Source organism: Piliocolobus tephrosceles, chromosome 13 (assembly GCF_002776525.5).
Source record: "Piliocolobus tephrosceles isolate RC106 chromosome 13, ASM277652v3, whole genome shotgun sequence".
Classification (NCBI taxonomy): Eukaryota; Metazoa; Chordata; class Mammalia; order Primates; family Cercopithecidae; genus Piliocolobus; species Piliocolobus tephrosceles.
The window spans coordinates 64,526,501-64,549,432 of NC_045446.1; the positions used below are offsets into that span (position 1 = coordinate 64,526,501).

The window sequence follows — 22,932 nt, forward strand, 5'->3', positions numbered from 1 at the left end:
CAGGAGATCGAGACCATCCTGGCTAACATGGTGAAACCCCGTCTCTACTAAAAATACAAAAAACTAGCCGGGCGAGGTGGCGGCGCCTGTAGTCCCAGCTACCCGGGAGGCTGAGGCAGGAGAATGGCGTGAACCCGGGAGGCAGAGCTTGCAGTGAGCTGAGATCCGGCCACAGCACTCCAGCCCGGGCAACAGAGTGAGACTCCGTCTCAAAAAAAAAAAAAAAAAAAAAAAAAAAGACATTAGGAACAGTTACCAAAAAAGCATGAAAATGTAATTCTATTAATTTATAGGATTTCAAATTTGGAAGGTTAGAGAACATCTATGGTGACTTCCACCATGTATAGGACACAAATCCCCTCTATTGCATCCTGAATGAAGGAAAGAAGAATACATTTGAATCTGTACTATGTACTAATCTCTATGCAAAGAATATGATTGACCAGATGACCTAAAAATCTGTGTTCTATAAACACTTCAAAATGCTATATAAAAGAGAAAAAACATTATCTTAAATGCATAGCATAATCCACAAGTGGAAAGGGACAACTCTAGGCAGTGAGAGAAAAAGAATTAAAAAGCAGAATGATAAGCCTGTGGGACTGAGATTGTGGTTACTTGGGGTTTGAGAACTGTCCATTTATCTGGTTCTTGGGTTGTAATGCCCACGTGCAAGGTAGGGAGTTGGAACTGAGACTCCCAAATAAAAATGGCATCGTTGAAGCATTTCACATAGAGATCGTGAGGAAGCGTGTCTCTTCTTGGGTTCTGGGTAATTAAAAAAATTTTCAAATCCAAGGTCTGCACTTCAATTATTTTAGGATGAGAAACAATAAATTAACACAGAAACTGTCCCCAGTCAGTGAAACCCTTGAGGTTCTAGCAGAATTTTTAAAACAAACAAAAAACCCAGAATGCTTAAAACAAACAAAACTGTTCTGGAGGGATGCTCCCACATTTCAAGCCATAAAAAAGATTATCTCCGTAAGTCCTGAAAGCTCACGTGAAAATTTATAAAACATAAGAAAAAAAAAAGTCCTGTTCTTCCTCCCGGTCCCCTTCTCCTTGCCTTGTCTGTGGACGTGATGCCTGGAGGTACAGCAACCACCATGTGATGACCATGCTTGAGGGTAAGGCCAGAAAAACTACAAGACACAAGGCCTGACATCATGGAGCTACAGAACCATGCCTGTGGCCACCTACTCCTGGACGTTTTGTTACGTGAGAGAAATGAGCTTCTATCAGCTTAAGCCACTTTTGCTGGTTTTACTTAATCTGCACCAGAAAGCATCCCTATCTGATATAGTAACATAAAAATTTATGCACCAAAATACGTCCAGGAATAAACGTTAAAAAAGCGCGGTGACTCAAGCCTGTAATCCCAGCACTTTGGGAGGCCGAGACGGGCGGATCACGAGGTCAGGAGATCGAGACCATCCTGGCCAACACAGTGAAACTCCGTCTCTACTAAAAAAAATTCAAAAATCTAGCCGGGTGAGGTGGCGGGCGCCTGTAGTCCCAGCTACTCGGGAGGCTGAGGCAGGAGAATGGCATAAACCCGGGAGGTGGAGCTTGCAGTGAGCCGAGATCCAGCCACTGCACTCCAGCCTGGGCGACAGAGCGAGACTCCGTCTCAAAAAAAAAAAAAAAGAAATCTGAAAAATCTAGTTTAAAAAAACGTTTAGGTCAGCTTACTCCTTTCTGCCTGTGGACGCTGCTGAGGAAGCATCATTAAAGTCTCTCTTCCCTGCCATCATATCTAAGTCAGAGTCTCCTAAAAAGCCTGAACAGCCGAGGAAGCTCTTCCTTGGAGAGTTGAGTTTTGAAATAACTGATGAGAGCCTGAGGAGCCATTTGAGCAATGGAGAATGCTCACGGACTGCATGGTAATGAGAGACCCTAATACCAAGTGCTCCAAGGGCTTTGTTTTGTCACATATGCCACTGTGGAGAAGGTGGATGCAGCCATGAATGCAAGGCCACACAAGGTGGATGGAAGAGTTGTGGAACCAAAGAGAGCTGTCTCAAGAGAAAATTCTCAAAGACCAGGCGCCCACTTAACTGTGAAAAAGACATTTGTTGGCAGCATTAAAGAAGACACTGAAGAACATCACCTAAGAGATTATTTTGAACAGTATGGGAAAAAATGAAGCGACTGTAATCATGACTGACCGAGGTAGTGGCAAGAAAAGGGGCTTGTCTTTGTAACCTTTGATGACCATGACTCCATGGATAAGATTTGTCATTCAGAAATACTATACTGTGAATGGCCACAACTGTGAAGTTAGGAAAGCCCTGTCAAAGCAAGAGATGGCTAGTGCTTCATCCAGCCAAAGAGGTCGAAGTGGCTCTCGAAACTTTGGTGGTGGTCGTGGAGGTGGTTTCGGTGGGAAGGACAACTTTGGTTGTGGAGGAAACTTCAATGGTTTTGGTGGCTTTGTTGGCAGCCATGGCGGTGGTGGATATGGTGGCAGTGGGGATGGCTATAACGGATTTGGTAATGATGGAAGCAATTTTGGAGGTGGTGGAAGTTACAATGGACTTTGGCAATTACAACAATCAGTCTTCAAATTTTGGACCCGGCCAGGTGTGGTGGCTCATGCCTGTAATCCCAGCACTTTGGGAGGCTAAGGTGGGTGGATCACCTGAGGTCAGGAGTTCGAGGGCAGCCTGGCCAACATGACAAAACCCCATCTCTACGAAAAATACAAAAATTAGCCGGGCATGGTGGCAGGTGCCTATAGTCCCAGCTACTCGGGAGGCTGAGGCAGGAGAATTGCTTGAACCCGGGAGGCGGAGCTTGCAGTGAGCTGAACTCGCACCACTACACTCTAGCCTGGACAACAGAGTGAGATTCCATCTCAAAAAAAAAAAAAAAAAAAAATTGGACCCACGAAGGGAGGAAACTTTGGAGACAGAAGCCCTGGCCCCTATGGTGGTGGAGGCCAATACTTTACTAATTATGAAACCAAGGTGGCTATGGTGGTTCCAGTAGCAACAGTAGCTTGGCAGTGGCAGAAGATTTTAATTACTGCCAGGAAACAAAGCTTAGCATGAGAGGAGAGTCAGAGAAGTGACAGGGAAGCTACAGGTTACAACAGATCTGTGAACTCAGCCAAGCACAGTGGTGGCAGGGCCTAACTCTGACAAAGAAGACATGTTTCAGACAAATATTCATGTGTATGGGCAAAAAACTCGAGGACTGTATTTGTGACAAATTGTATAACAAGTTATTTTAGTTCCTGTTCTGTGGAAAGTGCAAAGCATTCCAACAAAGAGTTTTAATACGGATTTTTTTTTTTTTTTTGGCACCCATGCTATTGATTGCTAAATGTAATAGTCTGATCATGATGCTGAATAAATGTGTCTCTCTTTTTTTTAATGTGCTGTGTAAAGTTAGTCTACTCTGAAGCCATCTTGGTAAATTTCCCCAACGGTGTGAAGTTAGAATTCCTTCAGAGTGATGCCAGGTTCTATTTGGAGTTTATATACAACTTGCTTGGGTAGAGAAATCATTGTCTTCAGAAACCTTGGTGTAGTTGAACTTACAGTTACTGTTGTGACCTGAACTTCACCATTAAAAGGGATTACCCAAGCAAAATCATGGAATGATTGGTTATAAAAATGATTGTTGACACATTCTATGCAATATATCTAAAATGAATAATGTTACCAGATAAAATATAAATGGGAATGAAGCTTGTGTTTCATCCATTATCATATGTAATCAATAAATGATTTAATTATCTTAAAAAATGTTTAAAATGCTACTAAAGAATCTAAAAGAAGTCTTGAAAGAATAGAAAGACACACCCTATTCTTGAATAGGGAGACTCAATTATTAAAATATCGAAGCTCTCTAAATTAATATATAAATAAAATATGATACCAATAAAAATGCCAAAATAACTTTGCTTTCAAATGGGAAAAATACCATAATATCATGCATGGAAAAATAACATAAATAAAGTCAAGAGGACTGGGAGGAAATGTCTGCAAAACAGATGGCCAAGAGCTGCTTTTTACATGGAAAGAGTTCCCATAAATCAATAAGAAACAGCAAAAGAATAATGAGCAAATAGATTAACAGATGCAAAACTATAAAACTCCTAGAAGATATGATGAGAGGAAGTCTAGAGGATCTTGGGTTTGGCAATAACTATTTTTTTTTTTCAGATGGAGTTTCACTCTTGTTGCCCAGGCTGGAGTGCAATGGCACAGTCTTGGCTCACTGCAACCTCTGCCTCCCAGGTTCAAGCGATTCTGCTGCCTCAGCCTCCCGAGTAGCTGGGATTACAGGTACCTGCCACCATGCCCAGCTACTCTTTTTTTTTTTTTTTTTTATTTGTATTTTTAGTAGAGACGGGGTTTCACCATGTTAACCAGGCTGGTCTCAAACTCCTGACCTCAGGCGATCCACCCGCCTTGGCCTCCCAAAGTGCTGGGATTACAGGGCGTGAACCACGGCGCCCAGCTGGCAATAAATTTTTAGGTACACCACCAAAGGTATGATCCATGAAAGAAAGAATTGATAAGCTGGATTTAAAATGAAAATAAAATTTTCTGCTCTGCAAAAGGCACTGCCAAGTGAATAAAAAGACAAGCCGGACCGGGAGAAATATTTGCGAAAGATATATCTGAAAAAGGACTGTTATCCAAAATATATAAAGAATTCTTAAAACTCAACAATAAGAAAGCAAAACAGACACTTCACCAGAAAGAATACACAGATGGCAAAGAAGCATATGAAAACATGTTTCACATCGTATGTCATCAGAAAAATGGAAATTAAAACAACAATGAGATACTACTGCACACCTATTAGAATGGCCAAAATCCAGAACACTGACAATAGCAAATGCTGGCAAGGATGTGGAGCAACAGAAGCTCTCATTCATTGCTGGTGGGGATTTAAATAGCCACTTTAGAGACAGTTTGGCAGTTTCTTACAAAACGAAACATACTCTTGTCATACGATTCAGCACTCACACTCCTTGGTATTTACTCACAGGAATGAAGACTTATGTCCATACAAAAATGTGCACACAAATGTTTATAGCAGCTTTATTCATAATTGCCAAAACTTGGAAGAATCTATGATGTTCTTCAGTAGGTGAATGGGGAAATAAACTGTGGTACATCCAGACAATGGAATATTCTTCTTCTGTGCTAAAAAAGAAATGAGCTATCCAGCCATGAAAAGACATGGAGGGAATTACTATGTGAAAGAAGCCAATCTAAAAAGGCTATATATTGTATATTCCAACAATATGACACTCTGGAAAAGGCAAAACTGTGGGGACAGTAAAGATCAGTGTTTGCCAGGGGTTAAAGAGGAGAAATGGATGAACAGGCACAACACGGAGAATTCTGGAGGCAATGGAAATACTCTGTATGAAACTATAATGGTGGATACGTGTGTCATTATTCATTTGTCAAAACCCAAAGAATGTACAAATGAAGAATGAACCCTAACATAAACTATGGGCTTTGGGTGATACTGACATGTCAATGTAGGCTCATCAAATGTACCACTCTGGTGGGGGATGTTGTTAATGCATATGTGGGGACAAGTGGGTACATGGGAAATCTCTGAACCCTCTGCTGAATTTTGCTGTGAATCTAAAACAGCTCTACAAAATAAAGTTTGTTAAAAAAGAATCCTTTAACAGACTTCTCAGAAAGGAAAACACAAATATCTTATAAATACATGAAAAGACACTCAATCTCACTCATAAGACAGGTACAGATTAAAAATAACATTTCCACCCATCTGATTGGCAAAGATTAAAAGCTTTGATGATACAATCATGGAAGATAAAGGATAAAGGCCCTCATATATTGTTGATGAGGTTATTAAATGGCACGACCACCTTGAATAGGGAATGCCAAACTTTCTTTGCATATTCCCTTTGATCCAAAAGTTTCACCTCGAGGCCAGGCACAGTGGCTCACAGCATTCTGGGAGGCGGGGGCAGGAGGATCACTTGAGGCCAGGGGTTCAAGACCAGCCTGGCCAACATGGCAAAATCCTGTCTCTACTAAAAATACAAAAATTAGCTAGGTGTGGTGGTGCACGCCTGTAGTACCAGCTACCCAGGAGGCTGAGGCAGGAGAATAGCTTGAACCTCGGAGGTGAAGGTTGCAGTGAGCCGAGATTGTGCCACTGCACTCCAGCTTGGGTGACAGAGCGAGTCTCCATCTCAAAAAACAAACACAAAAACACAAAAACCCCAAAGTTTCACCTCTAAAAATCTATCGTATAGATCAGCAGTGCCCTAAAGAAGTATGTGCACCACAAATGCAAGCCACATATAAAATTTAAAATTTTCTAGTAGTCACATTAAAAAATGCATAGATGAAATTAATTTTATGAATAAAGCATATACATTCATGCATATATATATTCATATCATCCGTATATGTATATATTCATGCCATTCATACATATGTATATCTGCTTCATTCATCTTTAAAAATCTATATAGATGAATCATAATTTATGTAATCAATCCTCTATTGATGAACATTTCATTTGCTTCTGATCTTCTGCTATGTATAAACAGTGCCACAATAAACATTCTTCCACATTCATCTTTGTTTTTTTTTTTTTCTTTTTTGAAACAGAGTTTCACTCTGTAGCCCAGGCTGGAGTGCAGTGGTGTGATCACAGTTCACTGCACTCTCTGACAGAGGAGCCCTCTCCTCCCCCGGGCTCTCCAAAAAATACAATGTCACATATACAAATATATACATATACAAACACACACACATACATATATATTTTTTCCTTAATATACAAGCACAGGTTAAAATATACATATTGACTATATATACACATGTATGTATGTATATGTACATCTATATGTGTGTATATATACATGTATATACATATATACACATACATACACATAGAACGAGAAGAGGGGAAGGGAGAGGGAGAAAGAAAAAGACAGTCTGTAAGACATATTGTTGTGTGAAATCAGCAAGGCACAGAACACTATTATATAGTACCCTACCATTTATGGGGAAAAAGATGGGGAAGTGACAAACACATATATGTTTATATATGTGTGGACTATCCCTAAACAGAAATGAAAACTGGAAACAGTATTTGCTTCTGAGAAAGAGTACTAGGGGACAGAGATGGGACAGATACTTTTTACTGTTTAACTTTTTAACCTTGTGCTTACATATTAAGGAGAAAAAATATTTGAGGGTCCACTATGTGCCAAATATGTTCAATAGCAATGAATATCAAGGCAGACTAAGTCTCTCTACCTACGAACTTATATTTAGGGGATGGGGGTGAGGAGGGTCAAATAAATAAGATAATTCATCATAAAGAAACTAGACCCACAGCCTGGGCAACATAGCAAGATCCTGTCTCTACTAGATATAAAAAATTAGCTGGGTATGGTGACTCATGCCTGTGGTTAGGAGGCTGAGGCAGGAGGATTGCTTGAACTTGGAAGGTTGAGGCTGCAGTGAGCTGTGATTGCGCCACTGCACTCCAGCCTTGGTGACAGAGCAAGACCTTGTCTTAAAAAATAAAAATAAATAAATAAAAAAAGAAAGAAAGAGAAAGAGAAGGAAGAGAGGGAGAGAGGGAGGAAGAAAAAAAAAGGCAGTCAACTGGTACACACCTGTAGCCCCAGCTACATGAGAGGCTGAGGCTGGAGAACCCCCTGAGTTCAGGAGTTTGAGGCTACAGTGATCATACCACTGCACTGAAGGAGGACCACTCTTAGGTGTAAATGCTATGGAGGAATCAGGACCCTCTAACAGACACCTCTAACAGGCACCTCAAAATTAGTGTATCTAGAACAGAGTTCTTGATTACCCCATAACATATACACCTAAGAGTGGTCCTCCTTCAATCTCTTATCTCTGTAAATTAACATTACCACTCACCCAAACAAAAACCAAGAATTCCTTTCCCTAACATTTAATCTACTAACAGGTTCTACAGATGCTGTGTCTAAAATAGAGGTTGAATATGTTTACCTCTGCCCATGTCCTCTACCAATCACCATTCTAAACCATTGTTGTCTTCTGTCTGAACCAAAGCATCCTAACTGGTCTCTTCCCTGCTTCCATTGTTCTCCCTGCAATCCATCCTCCACGAAGCAGACAGATAATCCCTTAGAACATAAACTTTCCTGCTTAAAGTTCTTCAGTGGCTTTTTATTCTTTTGATAAAACCCAACCCCCTTGCCTTGGAGCTTATAAGTCTGCATAATCTGCCTCCTGCTTGTTTCTTCATTCCTTCCCTTCCTGTGCTCACTGCATTCCAGTCATATCGCTGCTCCCCTCTGTTCTCTAGCTCCTCCAACATAGCAAGTGCTAATTTTGCTCTAACATGTGTGGTGACCCAAAACTCTATAACTTAAGTCCAGATTTCTCCCCTGAGCTACAAGTCTATATATCCAACTACCTATAGGAACGCAGGCTTATCACCCACTCAGAAGCCCCAAATGGTGGTTCAATACTGTGCTGCATTCTTCTATTTCCCCTCCAGAGCCACTTTTCACCCTTCTCCACTCTGCTTTCTGCCACAGAGGCTGACCCATCAAGTGGAATCCTGTGGCCAACAAGGAGCTCCAGCAGAAAGTCAGAGGGAGAGGAGAGTGAGGATAAGGTACCATTCCTCTGGCTCTGTTGTTGAAAACTCCCACTTATTTTTCAAGTTCTTGCTGCAATGTGACTTTATGAAATGGTAGAGAGGATGGATTTAGGAAGGGATAGAGAAATCAAGGACAATTAGAAATAAAAGAACTAAAGAAGAGATTTTTGTAATTGTACACATTGAGAAGTAATAAATGCCATAAGGGATACACATTCTTTGAGGACCAGCCTCAGTGTTTTTAACTTTCTGTTCCCAATGTCCAGCTCTGCTCTCCAGTATAGAAAACATACTCAGCACATATTATCTGAATAAAAAAGATGACCTATAAGATAAACAAAGGTCAGGAGTCCAAGGTTTACCTTGTATCCATTGTCTTCCTTGCGGTTGTGAGAGGCAGTAATCATCACACCTGCAACTGCTTTGAGCTTCTGAACTGCATATGGCTGAAAAATAACACCATAGTTCCGTTTTGCTTCCTAGCTATTTACACATTTGACATGACAATAACTTTGATTAAATGACAGGAAAAGCATTATAGTATGATATTGCTTTTGTTAATACCCTCTTTATTTTCTATTTACTTGATTTTTCCTTACACCTTTATTATAAGATTTCCTTCCTTTTACTTTTTTGGATTTCTTCTGTTTTAGCACAAACATGTTAAGTGAAAGCCAACTCATTATTTTAAAATCTTTTTTTCCTTATATATTCATTAAGGCTATACATTTCCCTCTAAGTAGGGCTTTAGTTAAAACCCAAAACTTTTACTACGTATTGTTTTCATTATTGCTCACTTTTAAATACCTACAGGCAGTCCTTGCTTTGCTCAGTTCCTATACATGAATTACTGATACTATGCTTTTGTTAAATAGCTCCAGTCTCCCAACAACATGTTCAAATTTCATTTACCATGGTAATATTAACCCTAACTGCATCAAGTACACACTTGGCTTCCAGCTCTTCAGTCCACACATCCCTACATTTATAACAGAGCCACATCATGATGAGTGATCAATCATGTCACTCTTTAAAAGGGTGTCAGTGATTGGTCACTGAGCATCTGTTATTTAGCGCTCACACAAACTGCAAAACATGTGGCTCTATTGCCTCCTTTTCTCCCAGTAATAGACCCATATGACAGTGTACAAAAATGGATAATGGAAAGTAGGAATTAGCCAACAAAGGTGAAAGTGCAGCAAATAAACACAAAGGAGTAATAATAGAGGGAAATTTGAATTGAACATAAATGAAGTTATAGAAAAAATAAGTGGGAATGCTGACACTGCTGCCATTCAAGAGACTTTAGACATACTACCAGGGAAGTGTAGTGAAGGGGAACACATGGATTAAATGAGGAACGAGGCTGTGATGAGAAGGATGAAGATGTCCCAGAAGAAGTGACACCAACAAAGAAACCTTCACATTAAAGGAACTCCCTGAGATATTTCACAAGATTGAAATCAACAAAGGATAAGATGCTGGACGTGTATCCAAACTCAGAAAGGTATATTAACAATTTGCCAAGGTACAGATCAAGATGCTTGCTTGTAATATAAATAAATTATAATCACAAGAAGTAAGCTCTGTTTATCTCCTGATAAGTTTTATTGATTGATTGATTGAGACGGAGTCTTGCTCTGTTGTCCAGGCTGGAGTTCAGTGGCACAATCTCAGCTCACTGCAACCTCTGCCTCTCAGGTTCAAGCAATTCTCGTGCCTCAGCCTCCTGAGTAGCTGGGATTACAGGCATGCGCCACCACGCCTGGCTAATTTTTGTATTTTTAGTAGAGGTCGTGTTCCACTGTGTTGGTCAGGCTGGTCTGAAACTCCTGACCTCAGGTGATCCACCTGCCTTGGCCTTCCAAAGTGCTGGGATTATAGGCATGAGCCATCACCCCCAGCCTTCTGATAAGTTCTTTTTACAAAGAAATAAAGTATTTTAGTTATCAATGTTTCTTAATGTTTTAAATTACAATGTACTAAATAAACATTAGTTTTACCATAGTTTTTTCTTTTTCCTATACATTTTTACCCAAGAGTAAGAGTGTTTTTAATGTTGTGGCAAAAAAAAAAAAAAAAAAAAAAAATTAAAGGTCATGGAACAGTCACAATTTTTCTCATTGATGATTAAGATCATTTGGCATTTTCTTAATCCAGTCTATCATTGATGGACATTTGGGTTGGTTCCAAGTCTTTGCTATTGTGAATAGTGCCGTGATAAACCAACATGGCACATGTATACATATGTAACAAACCTGCACGTTGTGCACATGTACCATAGAACTTAAAGTATAACAAAAAAAAAAGAAAAGAAAAAGAAAAGATCACTTGGCATGGTTTTGGCTTGTACAACTGTCTTAATAGCCCCCACACTCTGTGCAAAGCAAGGACTGCCTGTCATTTCTAATCTGCATTATGTTATCTTCCTTAATCCATGAATAGTTTATGAATGTGTTTTTAAAATTCCAAACAGGGGAGGATTTATGGGCTTTTTTATTTCTGATTTTATTGCATTGGGGTCCAGGTATATGGCTTGATAAGCAGCTCTTTGGCATTTGCTGGGACTGTGATTCTGCTTAATAATAATGTAAATCCTATCATCACACAATAGAGAATTTTTACACACATACACACACACACCCAGATCAAGTCAGCTAACAATGTATTCAAATCTATCCTTCATCATTTTTGTCTGCCCAATGAATCAATTTCTGAAAGAAGATACTAAAATATTCCACTATAACTGTAGACTTGTCAACGTTTATAGATCAAGTTCTCAGCTAAGTTGAACAAATGTCTGTTGAATGAAAATAAACTTAAAGCAAAATTTGTTTTTCTTCCATTGGTCCCTTATATTACTCAACACAGAACTACATGCACAAAAAAGATTTGAATCCTAGTTGATTTAAGAAATATTTTCAAGAGCAGCAAGCTATATGATCACCAACGCAACACACTTACTACAAAAGGTGTAGGAACATATCTTGAGAAAAGGTACACAGGAACATCTTTGGCCAGCAAGACTGCAGCAGTGAGTTTAGCAAGCCTAAAAAAAGGGAGATTTCATTTAGTCCTTTGCCTACCATACTTTTTAAAAACCAACCTTCCACATAGATGTTTCATATTATAATTAGTCTGAATAAATAGTAGCCTAATATAGCCTATTCTTATAATAACTGATTATTTAAACTTCATGCCCTAATTGGAAAATTTTAAATAAATAAGACTTTTTTTTAAAAAAAGAGTTTAACAACTAATAGAATTGATATTTCAATTTCCTCTTTTTCCCTTATTCATCTTTTGATGGCTCTTTTACTAAGAAATAAAATTTATAAAAGGCAAAAAGAATGGAAAAAGTGATATGAGACTTTGATAAACTCAATATGCATTATTACCCCGAAAAAACACCCTAAAACTAATCTAATAGGCATATAATGAGAATATAAGCTACATAATTACTACTACCTAGTGCCTTTGCCAAAATACTAAAGTTATAAGCTATGATGTCATTCTAAATATGAACTCTAAATATTTTAAATTTTTACTTCTTTCTGTAAATCTAAAGCTTTTCTTTGAAACACTTTTTCTTCTATTTCAGCTCTAAAGTAAATATTAGCATGTGATCACATTTCTATCTGATAGTTTACTGTTTCAGAAATCCTACTACTGGACAAAAAAATTTTTAATATGTTTTATTCTATTTCAACTTAATCTTTGAAACAATTAACTCTGTACCTCTGGCTGCTGCAGCTGCTAGTTACTTGACCCCGAGTGTCATACCCAACCACAAAGCCTCTCTGCTTGAAGTCTGAGAAACATCTCTCAAGGTATTTGTACATCCCCTGAAGCAAATAAACACAAAAGATTAGTCCTAATGGAGGCCTGCATTTCATATGACTCAGAATCTCTTATTTTTATGTTTGCTGTGCAGCTGACTGGCTGCTAGGGAAGTGGCTTCTGCCTTTATGCCCATGCTTACCAGTGTGGGAGCAATACTGTTCAATCCAGAAATGTAAGATGACAAACATATCCTGGATTTTCAGACACATTTAATACCATGGAAATACCGATTTAGTAACCACTAAATCCAATACAATAAGTAAAACATTAGGAAAAGCAGAAGAAACATGAGCATCAATAAGCTAAAAAAAAAAGATTAGAAGAGCCAACATAAATTGTTTCTTGTCTGAAGGCTCTAGAGAACAGAATTTTAATTGTCTTAAATCCTTGCTAGATCATATGATTGAAGTTAACCAAAAGATTTGACCTATTTATGATGCAAACATTTTTAATCAGCAACACAGGTCTTCACTAGAACATTTCTTGTGATGGTTGATCCCATTTGTAATTCTTTGGTTTTAAAATCTCACAGAAAAATAATACCATAGACTAGAAAAATGTGCAGTCATGGATGACAAAAAAATGAAATAAAGTATTTCATATTGAAAACATCACAATGACAAACTAAAACCATTTAACTACCTTACGAATGATTTGTTAAGTTTAATAAATACTTTAATATCTAAAAATAGCATTTTAACATTTTATATTATTATAGTCCTTTAAAATGAGTTCCACATAAAAGATGGGACATTTAATCCTAACACCCTGAAAAGAAAGCAATGCAGACACTATTTCTAACTTGGTCTCTTTCAGTATGTCTTTTAAGAAGAGGAGACAATAAGATTAAAGCTCCATGTAATGTCTTGCCTAAGGCCAAACTAAGTTATACTGATTTATTGAAGACCTATTATATGGCAGGCACTGCTAAATAAGTATGTGGTAGCACCAAACAAAGCCGCAGTGACTTGTGGTGCTTGAGTTTCTCAAGTACAATTAATTTTCCCAACCTATAAGCTATGAGTGAGTGCATGCTTAGTATATTAGCTAGATTCAACAACTTATTTCTAATGATGATACTCTCCTAAAACCTCACAGACCCTCATATTAATCTCTGCTATCAGAATGCATCTTATTTCTGTATATTTTTAGGTTGGTGGAAAAGTAATTGTAGTTTTTGCCATTAAAAAAATGACCAAAACCTCAATTACTTTTGCACCAATCTAATAGAGTCTGAAAAGGGCTAGGGCTTAAGAATCAGATTCCATCCGGCTTTTCCACTTCACACAATGGAATCCCAAATCCAGTGAAAATGTGCACTTCTGTAGAAATTGCTTTTCAAACACCTCCCCTACCCCTTTTTGTAAAGTCAAGAAATCTTCACTTAGAATGAAAGCATATGAAAAGACTAAATGTGTAAGAAAATAATGAACTAAAGCATCTCTGGTTGAGGAACAGGGGGAGGGGTGGGTGAGGAAGGGGCAGGTATCCTACCTATCCAACCATCCCGTCATTCCTTCTCTCCTACCTCTGCATTAAGCCTTGGTTTTAGAGAATTCTCTCAGAATAAGGCTAAAGATGATTTACTGTTTGGGAGTATCAATTAGAATTATGTCTACTGAATAATTCTCTAGCCCAGAACTATTTTTAGTATAAGTTAAATACATTATTGGCCTCAAAAGTATCGTTATTTGAAACAGGATGATTCACTTGCAAAGAGAAGCAATTTGTTTCTAGAGTGAGCTGCATAACAATGGAGAGAAGTAAAACAAATTGTATCATATTACACAACAATATTAACTCTCATGTGGATATAGAAACCCACATAAAGGATATGTGATAAAGGAAAATATTTTCAACTAAATTTTCCAAATTCTGGTTAACCTTTATAAATGGCCATATGCCAAAATGAGTAGTTATTTTCTTCTATCTAAGTTTGTTTCTTTGTATTAATTGGATATGCTAATATACACTTCTTGGTTTCAAATGCAAAGCAACATTGTTAAGAAGTTGACAATGGCGGCCGGGCGCGGTGGCTCAAGCCTGTAATCCCAGCACTTTGGGAGGCCGAGACGGGCGGATCACGAGGTCAGGAGATCGAGACCATCCTGGCTAACACGGTGAAACCCCGTCTCTACTAAAAATACAAAAAAAAAAAAAAACTAGCCGGGCGAGGTGGCGGGCGCCTGTAGTCCCAGCTACTCCGGAGGCTGAGGCAGGAGAATGGCGTGGACCCGGGAGGCGGAGCTTGCAGTGAGCTGAGATCCGGCCACTGCACTCCAGCCCGGGCAACAGAGCAAGACTCCGCCTCAAAAAAAAAAAAAAAAAAAAAGAAGTTGACAATGGCAACCAAAATAACTCTTAATCAGAAAGTCAGTCTGTGACCATGAAGATACATAAATGACTTCTAAAATCTTGGGCAAGACTAAAGGTCAGAATTGAGTCTACAGTTTTTACTTATATAAGAGTAACTTCTGGGAAATAAAGCTTTCTGTGTGTGTGCGTTTAGAATGGCACTACCTAATTTATAAATTAAAAAAAAAAAACAGACTGAGAAAAAGTACACTTTTTTTTTGAGACAGAGTCTTGCTCTGTCCTCAGGCTGGAATGCAGTGGTGCAATCTCGGCTCACTGCAACCTCCGACTCCCAGGTTCAAGCAATTCTCCTGCCTCAGCCTCCCAAGTAGCTGAGACTACAGGCACGCGCCACCATGCCCAGCTAATTTTTGTATTTTTAGTAGAGATGGGGTTTCACTATGTTGGCCAGGATGATTTCGATCTCTTGACCTTGTGATCCGCCCGCCTCAGCCTCCCAAAGAGATGGGATTACAGGCATGAGCCACCATGTCTGGTCAAAAGTACACTCTTAATACTTGATAACACTTACCTGTGTTGACTGTATTACTGTAAGGTCATTAATATAGCAAAACCCTGCCCCCATGGCAGAACGAAGTCCTGCAGTCCCAAAAGTCATTCGGCAACAAAGACGATCTCGCAGCTCCTTGTTCATCCCATTCCGTAACAGGTTTTCAATCTGCTCTTTTGTTTTGGGATTCTATAAAGAAGAAGCATTAAAACTTAACCAGGAATCCAAGCAGAGTCCTAATATTAAGCCATTCGGAGGGGTCAATATGTATATATCACAAGGTTCAACATTCAATATAAATTCCACAGTGCTACTTCTTTGTACGTATGATAAAATAATACCTGCCATTCACTGAGTCCCCAAAGGAGAAAGGGCCTGTTGAGGGTGATTTACATATCTCTAAATTTTATAGCATTTGTATAGCATATTAAAGAATGTTCTTTTTAAAAAAATTTGATATTTAAGAGCTTTGAATCCAAAATAAACCTCTTAGTAAAAAATGACATCAATTAAGTTAGAGTCTATGTTAGATTTCAATCATAGCTCACTGTAACCTCAAACTCCTGGGCTCAAGTGATCTAGCCTCAGCCTCTTGAGTAGCTAGGACTACAGCCTGGCTAATACATTAAGTTTTAAGAGAAATAGAGACACTACTGGATAAATACCATCAAAACATGCCTACCAGTTACCTACGTAGACCTCTGCAATTCAAAATGAACAGATATTCCTTTCTACTGCCTAAAAATCACAGAAAACAATTCAATTTATCTATGGCACAAATTGACCATAAAAATATTTTATGTGTTAAGTGTGAACTTAATTAAGAATGAGAATACAAATTCATTCCAAACATGGTTTGTGAGGCAGGGCATGCCAACATCTATATTTGGGATTCTGTATTTCATTGTCATGTACTTTAACTTATTTTCATAAATCTCAAGAATAGTTGTCACTGAAAATGGTGCTTCACAAAAGAATATCAAGTTTCGGCTGGGCGCAGTGGCTCACACCTGTAATCCCAGCACTTTGGGAGGCCGAGACACATATATATATGCTTTAACATCTATTAGTTTTATATATATAAATATATAAATATAAATATATTTATATACGCATATAAATATATATGCTTTAACATCTATTAGTTTTATATATACATAAATATATATGTGTGTATATATATATAAAATCCAGACTCAAGGAGCTTCTGTTTCATAAATGGCACACACTTACAAATAACCTACATAAAAATATGAATAGCTCTTAAGGGAAAAATATGAATAACAATATCTGGGATACTATCATTTCTAAGATACCACTAGATTTCATAGGTCAAAGAGACTTGAAGAGGGCTAACATTTAAAGATGGGCATAAGAATGGCAAAAATTGAATAGACTCTTCACGTTTAGAGGGTACATAGCACTGTAATACCCTGCTAGTAGGAATGTAAATCGGGATAGTCTTTTTACAGTGGTTTTACAGCAAGTATCAAATTTTAAATTGCACATGCCTTTTGGCCCATAGATTTCTGTCCACAAAAATACCTTCACATGAACAATAACATTTATTCATATAAGAAGGTTCACTGCAGCACCTGTATGGGTAGTATTATTATTAATATTACCATTGTATAGAGGAGGAAACTAAGATTTAGAGAGGGAGCCTAGTATCACTGAGCTGGCACTGGAAATTTAGACAGTTTGGGAACCTAAGCTGGTCTGGCTCTAAAGCCTATGCCATCTCACTACAAACAAAATAATTGTGTTGGGGTGTTAATAATGCTTCTGATAACAATTTAATTCCAGTTACAAAGCAAAATGATGTTCCTTTTTATTACAGGTATAGTGTGTATATATATATATAGTATGTATATATAGTATATATGTGTATATAGTATATATGTGTGCATATATACAGTAGGTGTATATGTGTGTATATGTAGTATGTATACATAGTGTATGTATATATATCTAATGAGTATATATGTATATACACATACACATATATATACATATATATACACACACACACATATATATAAATGATCCACCAGACATAAATGCTGTTGGTTACTGAGTATACTACCTAATGTTTAACTGTACAGCTACTAGAGTAGGGCCTAAAAATTCCATTCCCAATTACAGACTTCACAAGCAGTACTAACCTAATTCCTGGTTGTTGAAAAGCTTGTAAGTTAGAGAAAAATGAAAATGAATAAAGAATCATGATATACTAGACATAACAAATACACTTTTATGGCAAAAAGAGCTAAATAATTATGACAACAGGCATTTGAAATCTACTTTACATTCAGATTTCTCCACTGTTTAACAGTGAGACATTAAATTAGATGTTGATGTTATAAACTTTTAAAAATATAACCTAAAAAGCTATCTACGCAGCCATATCATCACATATTCTCCATTCAGATGAACTTACATCTGTATTTTTTTCTAAAGTCATTATATCACTATGATTTTATAAACTATAATATATGAAGATTCTAAAGAATTATAAATTTATTATTATTATTATTATTATTATTTTTTGAGACGGAGTCTCGCTCTGTCGCCCAGGCTGGAGTGCAGTGGCACGATCTTGGCTCACTGCAAGCTCCGCTGCCTCCCGGGTTCACACCATTCTCCTGCCTCAGCCTCCCAAGAAGCTTGGACTACAGGCGCCCGCCACCACGCCCGGCTAATTTTTTGTGTTTTTAGTAGAGACGAGGTTTCACCGTGTTAGCCAGGATGGTCTCCATCTCCTGACTTTGTGATCCGTCCGCCTCAGTCTCCGAAAGTGTGGGATTACAGGCATGAGCCACTGCGCCCAGCCAACTAATTATTTTTAAATAAAATTTTCATGTTGAACTCAGGTATAATAAAGGAAAAGGAGAGCAGAAGAGTATATACAGTGTTTTCATTTATATAAAAAGAGGTATGTGTATATTTATACATCATCTAGAAGCATTCCATGCAAAAATAAGAGACTAAAAATCGTGATTACCTCTGAAGGGGATATTAGGCATGGGGTTTCAAATAGAAAAGTGACTTATTTTTATTGGAGAGCCATGATGCTGTTTGGATATTTTATGTATATACTACTTTTTTATGGTTAAAAACTAGTTAGGTATTCATGATGGCTCAGAAAAACCTCTACTTGTGTGTGATGTGAATGATTTTTTACCTCACAAATTGCTCTCCTTTTCCCATTCACAGAAAGCTACTGATAAGATCTGAATCTATAAAAACATATATTGGTGTTCTCTCAAATGCAAATTATTGTTTGCTTTCTAAATGTGCTCTCTTATTTACAATTCATTGATTACTTGGGGGTAGAAGCCTAGTCAAGAAAAAAAAAAAAGAGGAGGAAGACAGTAGGAAAGCTATTTGACTGACCTGCTTTCAAGAAACATACACACCAGGCTGGGCACGTTGGGTCACGTCTGTAATCACAGCACTTAGGGAGGTTGAGGCGGGCAGATCACCTGAGGTCAGGAGTTCAAGACCAGTCTGGCCAACATAGCAAAACCTTCTCTCTACTAAAAATACAAAAATTAGCTGGGCATGGTAGCGTGTGCCTGTAGTCCCAGCTACTTGGGAGACTGAGGCAGGAGAATCACTTGAACCAGGGAGGCAATTTAGTGAGCCGAGATCGCGCCACTGCACTCCAGCCTGGGCAACAGAGTAAGACTCTGTCTCAATTAAAAAAAAAAAAAATACACACTGACCTATTATATAAAATGAAAATTAATTATTTAGAAAGTAAATGCATTCAATCTGAAATAAATTTGCTTTTAACTAGCATATCTCAGATTCCTAACAATTTTAGTACTCCAAAAAAGTAATCCTGCAGAAAATCGAAAAGATTTTAGTGACTATTAGCATTTCTCTGTACTTCATCGGTAATAAAGCTAATTGTTTAGTATGAAGTCAGTAAGGTGCAGAATATAGAAAAAAGCCATGCATTATTTTCGAATTTTACCTGTATACCAAAAATTTTCCTTTATGTTCTAATCCTATGGTTTGCTTCAACTTTACATGGCTGAAATGAAGAAAAGAAAGTATCTTCTTACATAATACTTGTGGAGTTTTCTTTTTTCCATATTGTAGAACTATAAGGCTCAAATTCAAAGAAAACATGAAAGAATTGATTTTTCTAAAATCACTGAAAAAAATTAACTTCTTACAAACTTTCACAGATGTGAAGAAGGTTACACACCAGACCAAAATTCACATCAACTCTGCCTGCCGACCAATGAAAGTACTAACATTCACTTACGAAGGATTATTTTGAACTTGCCCAAGTTTTCTGAACCTATTCTGTTCATAACTAGGGACTTCTATATTATTTATGTATAATAAATATAAATGTGTATAAAAGAGTGTAAAAAATGTAATCAAGTTTGCCAATGAGAAGTGTGTTAGCTTGTCTGCATTGGTATAAAGGAATACTTGAGGCTGGGTAATTCATAAAGAAATAAGATTTATTTGGCTCACAGTTCTGCAGGCTGTACAAGCATAGCACCAGCATCTGCTCCACTTCTGGTGAGGCCCAGGAAGCTTTCAGTCATAACAGAAGGGAAGAATAGCCAGCTTATCACATGGTGAATGAGGGAACAAAAGAGAGCTGCCAGGCTCTTCAACAATCACCTCTCACGTGAACTAACAGCGTGACAACTCCTTATTATCACCAGCAGAGAACCAAGCTATTCATGAGGGAACCACCCCCATGACCCAAACGCCTCCCACCAGGACCCACCTCCAACACTGGAGGTCACATTTCAACATGAGATTTACAGGGGACAAAACAGCCAAACCATATTGAAGAGATTACCTGTAAATCTTTTTTCCTATTTATCTGATAAACCTACTATTTTAATAATTCTAACATAATTTGAATCTACTCTTATTAGTATTCTAGTACAAAACCTAACAGCTTAAATACACTCAAAAACATGAATCGCATTGTTTAGAAGATTGGAACAGACCTAAAAGAACATAATATATATTTAAAATCCCAAATTCAGTCTGGGCACGGTGGCTTATGCTTGTAATCCTAGCACTTTGGGAGGCTGAGGTGGATGGATCACCTGAGGTCAGGAGTTTGAGACCAGCCTGGCCAACATGGTGAAACCTTGCCTCTACTAAAAATACAAAAAATTAGCCAGGCATGCTGGTGGGCACCTATAATCCCAGCTACTCAGGAGGGTGAAGCAGGAGAATCACTTGAACCTGGGAGGCGGAGGTTACAGTGAGCCGAGATCATGCCATTTGCACTCCAGCCTGGATAACAAGAGTGAAACTCTGTCTAAAAAAAAAAAATCGCAAATTCTAATATTGTTATACATCTAAAGGGGAGCCAATATACAAAATTGACTCTTAATAACTCAAATATATCTAAAGTTGCAAAATTGTACATAACATTTTTAAATGTTAATGACAGAGACTTATGTCTAAATAATACCAGTTTTATATAACTACAGAGAAAAACATTTTTTTATCTATTTATTATTTTGACCCCCATCGTGAATGAAAGACAAACAAATTTTAAAGTTTATTTCTAACCAGAAGTTAAAATAGGAAAGTGCAATCTGAAAATCTGAAAGGTAAACACAGCTGACATTTACTTCTGAGGGTAAGCCAATTTGAAGATCCAAGTCTAGAGTCTTGGAGCAGAACAGGTTTTCTAAATCAGATGTTTCCTTATTAAGTCCAAACTATATTCATGCTAAACTAATCATTCTTTCCTATTTAAATAATTTTTGTGTAATTCTAAATTTAGTTTCCCTATCTTAAAAAAATTGGTAGAAATTAACATAAATTTGGCTTAGACAAAAAACTTGAATATAAAATATGCTCATCATATAAAATGAGATTTATTTGAATAATTGCTTAATAAACACAAAAATCATATCCACAAAATGAAGTACTAAGTACCCCCAAAGTAGAAAATAATCCTTGAAATATAATATTATCATTTAAGAATATTAGATATAACAAATTAGTGTGAAAGATTTAAAAAAGTTAATTATTTTGTTTCAAAAAAACTATCTTTGTTTAAAAAAAACTATAATTTTAACAGAGCACATACAATGAGCTCAATTTTACTGTTCAATTACATAGTCAAACTTGTCTCTGTTAAGCTTTAAGTAAAAAATATTTCTCATATAAGGTAGTCAACATAAAATATTTCAAATGTTTATTGTCTTTGTACAAATATTGTGACACATCATACTTTTCTTGACCAACAAAGAATCCAATTATTGGCTAATGTGCTCAGTAGACCACTGTAGGAGAGAAAGATCACTGAAGTAATAATTCTAGAAGGTTTGGCCCTGATCTTGAGTCAGCAATTGCTTAGCTAAATCATCCTGAACAAGTAACTTCACCTTTCCTTAGACTTTAGATTCCAAGCATATGTGATGATTTTTGAGATTAACTTTTCAGACTCTATAGGTTTTGTCAGTAAGTGATCATGGAAGGCACTAAGTGTACTAAGTTCAAGGGCTCCAGTAACATCTATTACTAGCTTTATGACCTTGAACAGGTAATTTCACTCCAGTATCCTCACCTGTAAAAAACAAGAATCATGTTCTAGTCTTTTCCCTGGGCACCATGGCCAGCCTCCCTTGGAGCTAAATGAGACCATGTGACAGAGTTATGGTCACTGGATATGAAAGAGATGTGCACTACTTCCATGCCTAGCCCCAGACCTACTCCCCCACCACTCCTCTTTCCCCATTTACCCATTAAACAGAGAGGACTCTAAGGACCTACAGGAGTATGTAGCAACAAGATGGAATAAATGATTTCATGGAACAAAATCCCCCTCCTTTACCTCCTACCTCATGGACCAGCACTGGGCTGTAACGTCAGCAAGAAATAAACTTACACTGTGTAAGCCACTGAAACTTTGGCATATTTGTAGGGTTTTTTGTTTGTTTGTGTTTTTCTTTTTCTTTCTTTCTTTTTTTTTTTTTTTTGAGACAGAGTCCGTTCTGTTGCTCAGGCTGGAGTACAGTGGTGACATATCAGCTCACTGTAGCCTGGACCTCCTGGGCTCAAGTGATCCTCCTGTCTTGGCCTCCCCAAAGTGCTAGAATTACAGGTGTCAGCCACTGCACCCAGTGGAAGTAATACTTGAACTGAAAAGTGAAAGATTAGTAGGAGTTGGATTGTGGAGCAAGGAGGGTGAGGAACAAGTTGGGAGTAGAGAGATAATGGAGTTCAGTATTAGACTTACTGAGTTTGAAATAATATCTATACCCAGCACACTAACCATTGCTTCCCCTCCCCTCCCCGGCCCCCAGTAGTAACCTAGGAAATGAAAATTAAAACAAGATACCGTTTTTCACCTAAAAACTTATTAAGAATTTTTAAAATGAGTAAGCCCAGTGCTGGGGAATGAAAATTAACTCTAGTAACCAAGGAAATGAAAATTAAAACAAGATACCATTTTTTCACCTAAAAATTGATTAAGAGTTTTTAAAATGAATAAGCCCAGTGCTGCGGAATGAGAGTATATTTATTGCTATGGCTTAGTAAAAAACCACTTTAAACTTAATGGTTTCAATCAATAATCATTAATTATCTTTCAT

At 37.6% G+C, this 22,932-nt stretch overlaps 1 protein-coding gene across 2 annotated transcripts in view; it reads right to left on the reverse strand.

Annotated features, from left to right (window-relative positions):
* The window catches only part of PGM2L1 (phosphoglucomutase 2 like 1), a 61,358-nt gene that overhangs the window by 22,718 nt on the left and 15,708 nt on the right, over positions 1-22,932 (reverse strand). For both annotated transcript variants that reach the window (XM_023209409.2, XM_023209408.3), the window contains exons 2-5: positions 15,356-15,523; positions 12,364-12,470; positions 11,590-11,674; positions 8,988-9,071 (exon numbers count right to left, since the gene is read on the reverse strand). In XM_023209409.2, coding sequence (XP_023065177.1) covers positions 8,988-9,071; positions 11,590-11,674; positions 12,364-12,470; positions 15,356-15,523 — 444 coding nt within the window. The remainder of the gene's footprint in view (positions 1-8,987; positions 9,072-11,589; positions 11,675-12,363; positions 12,471-15,355; positions 15,524-22,932) is intronic.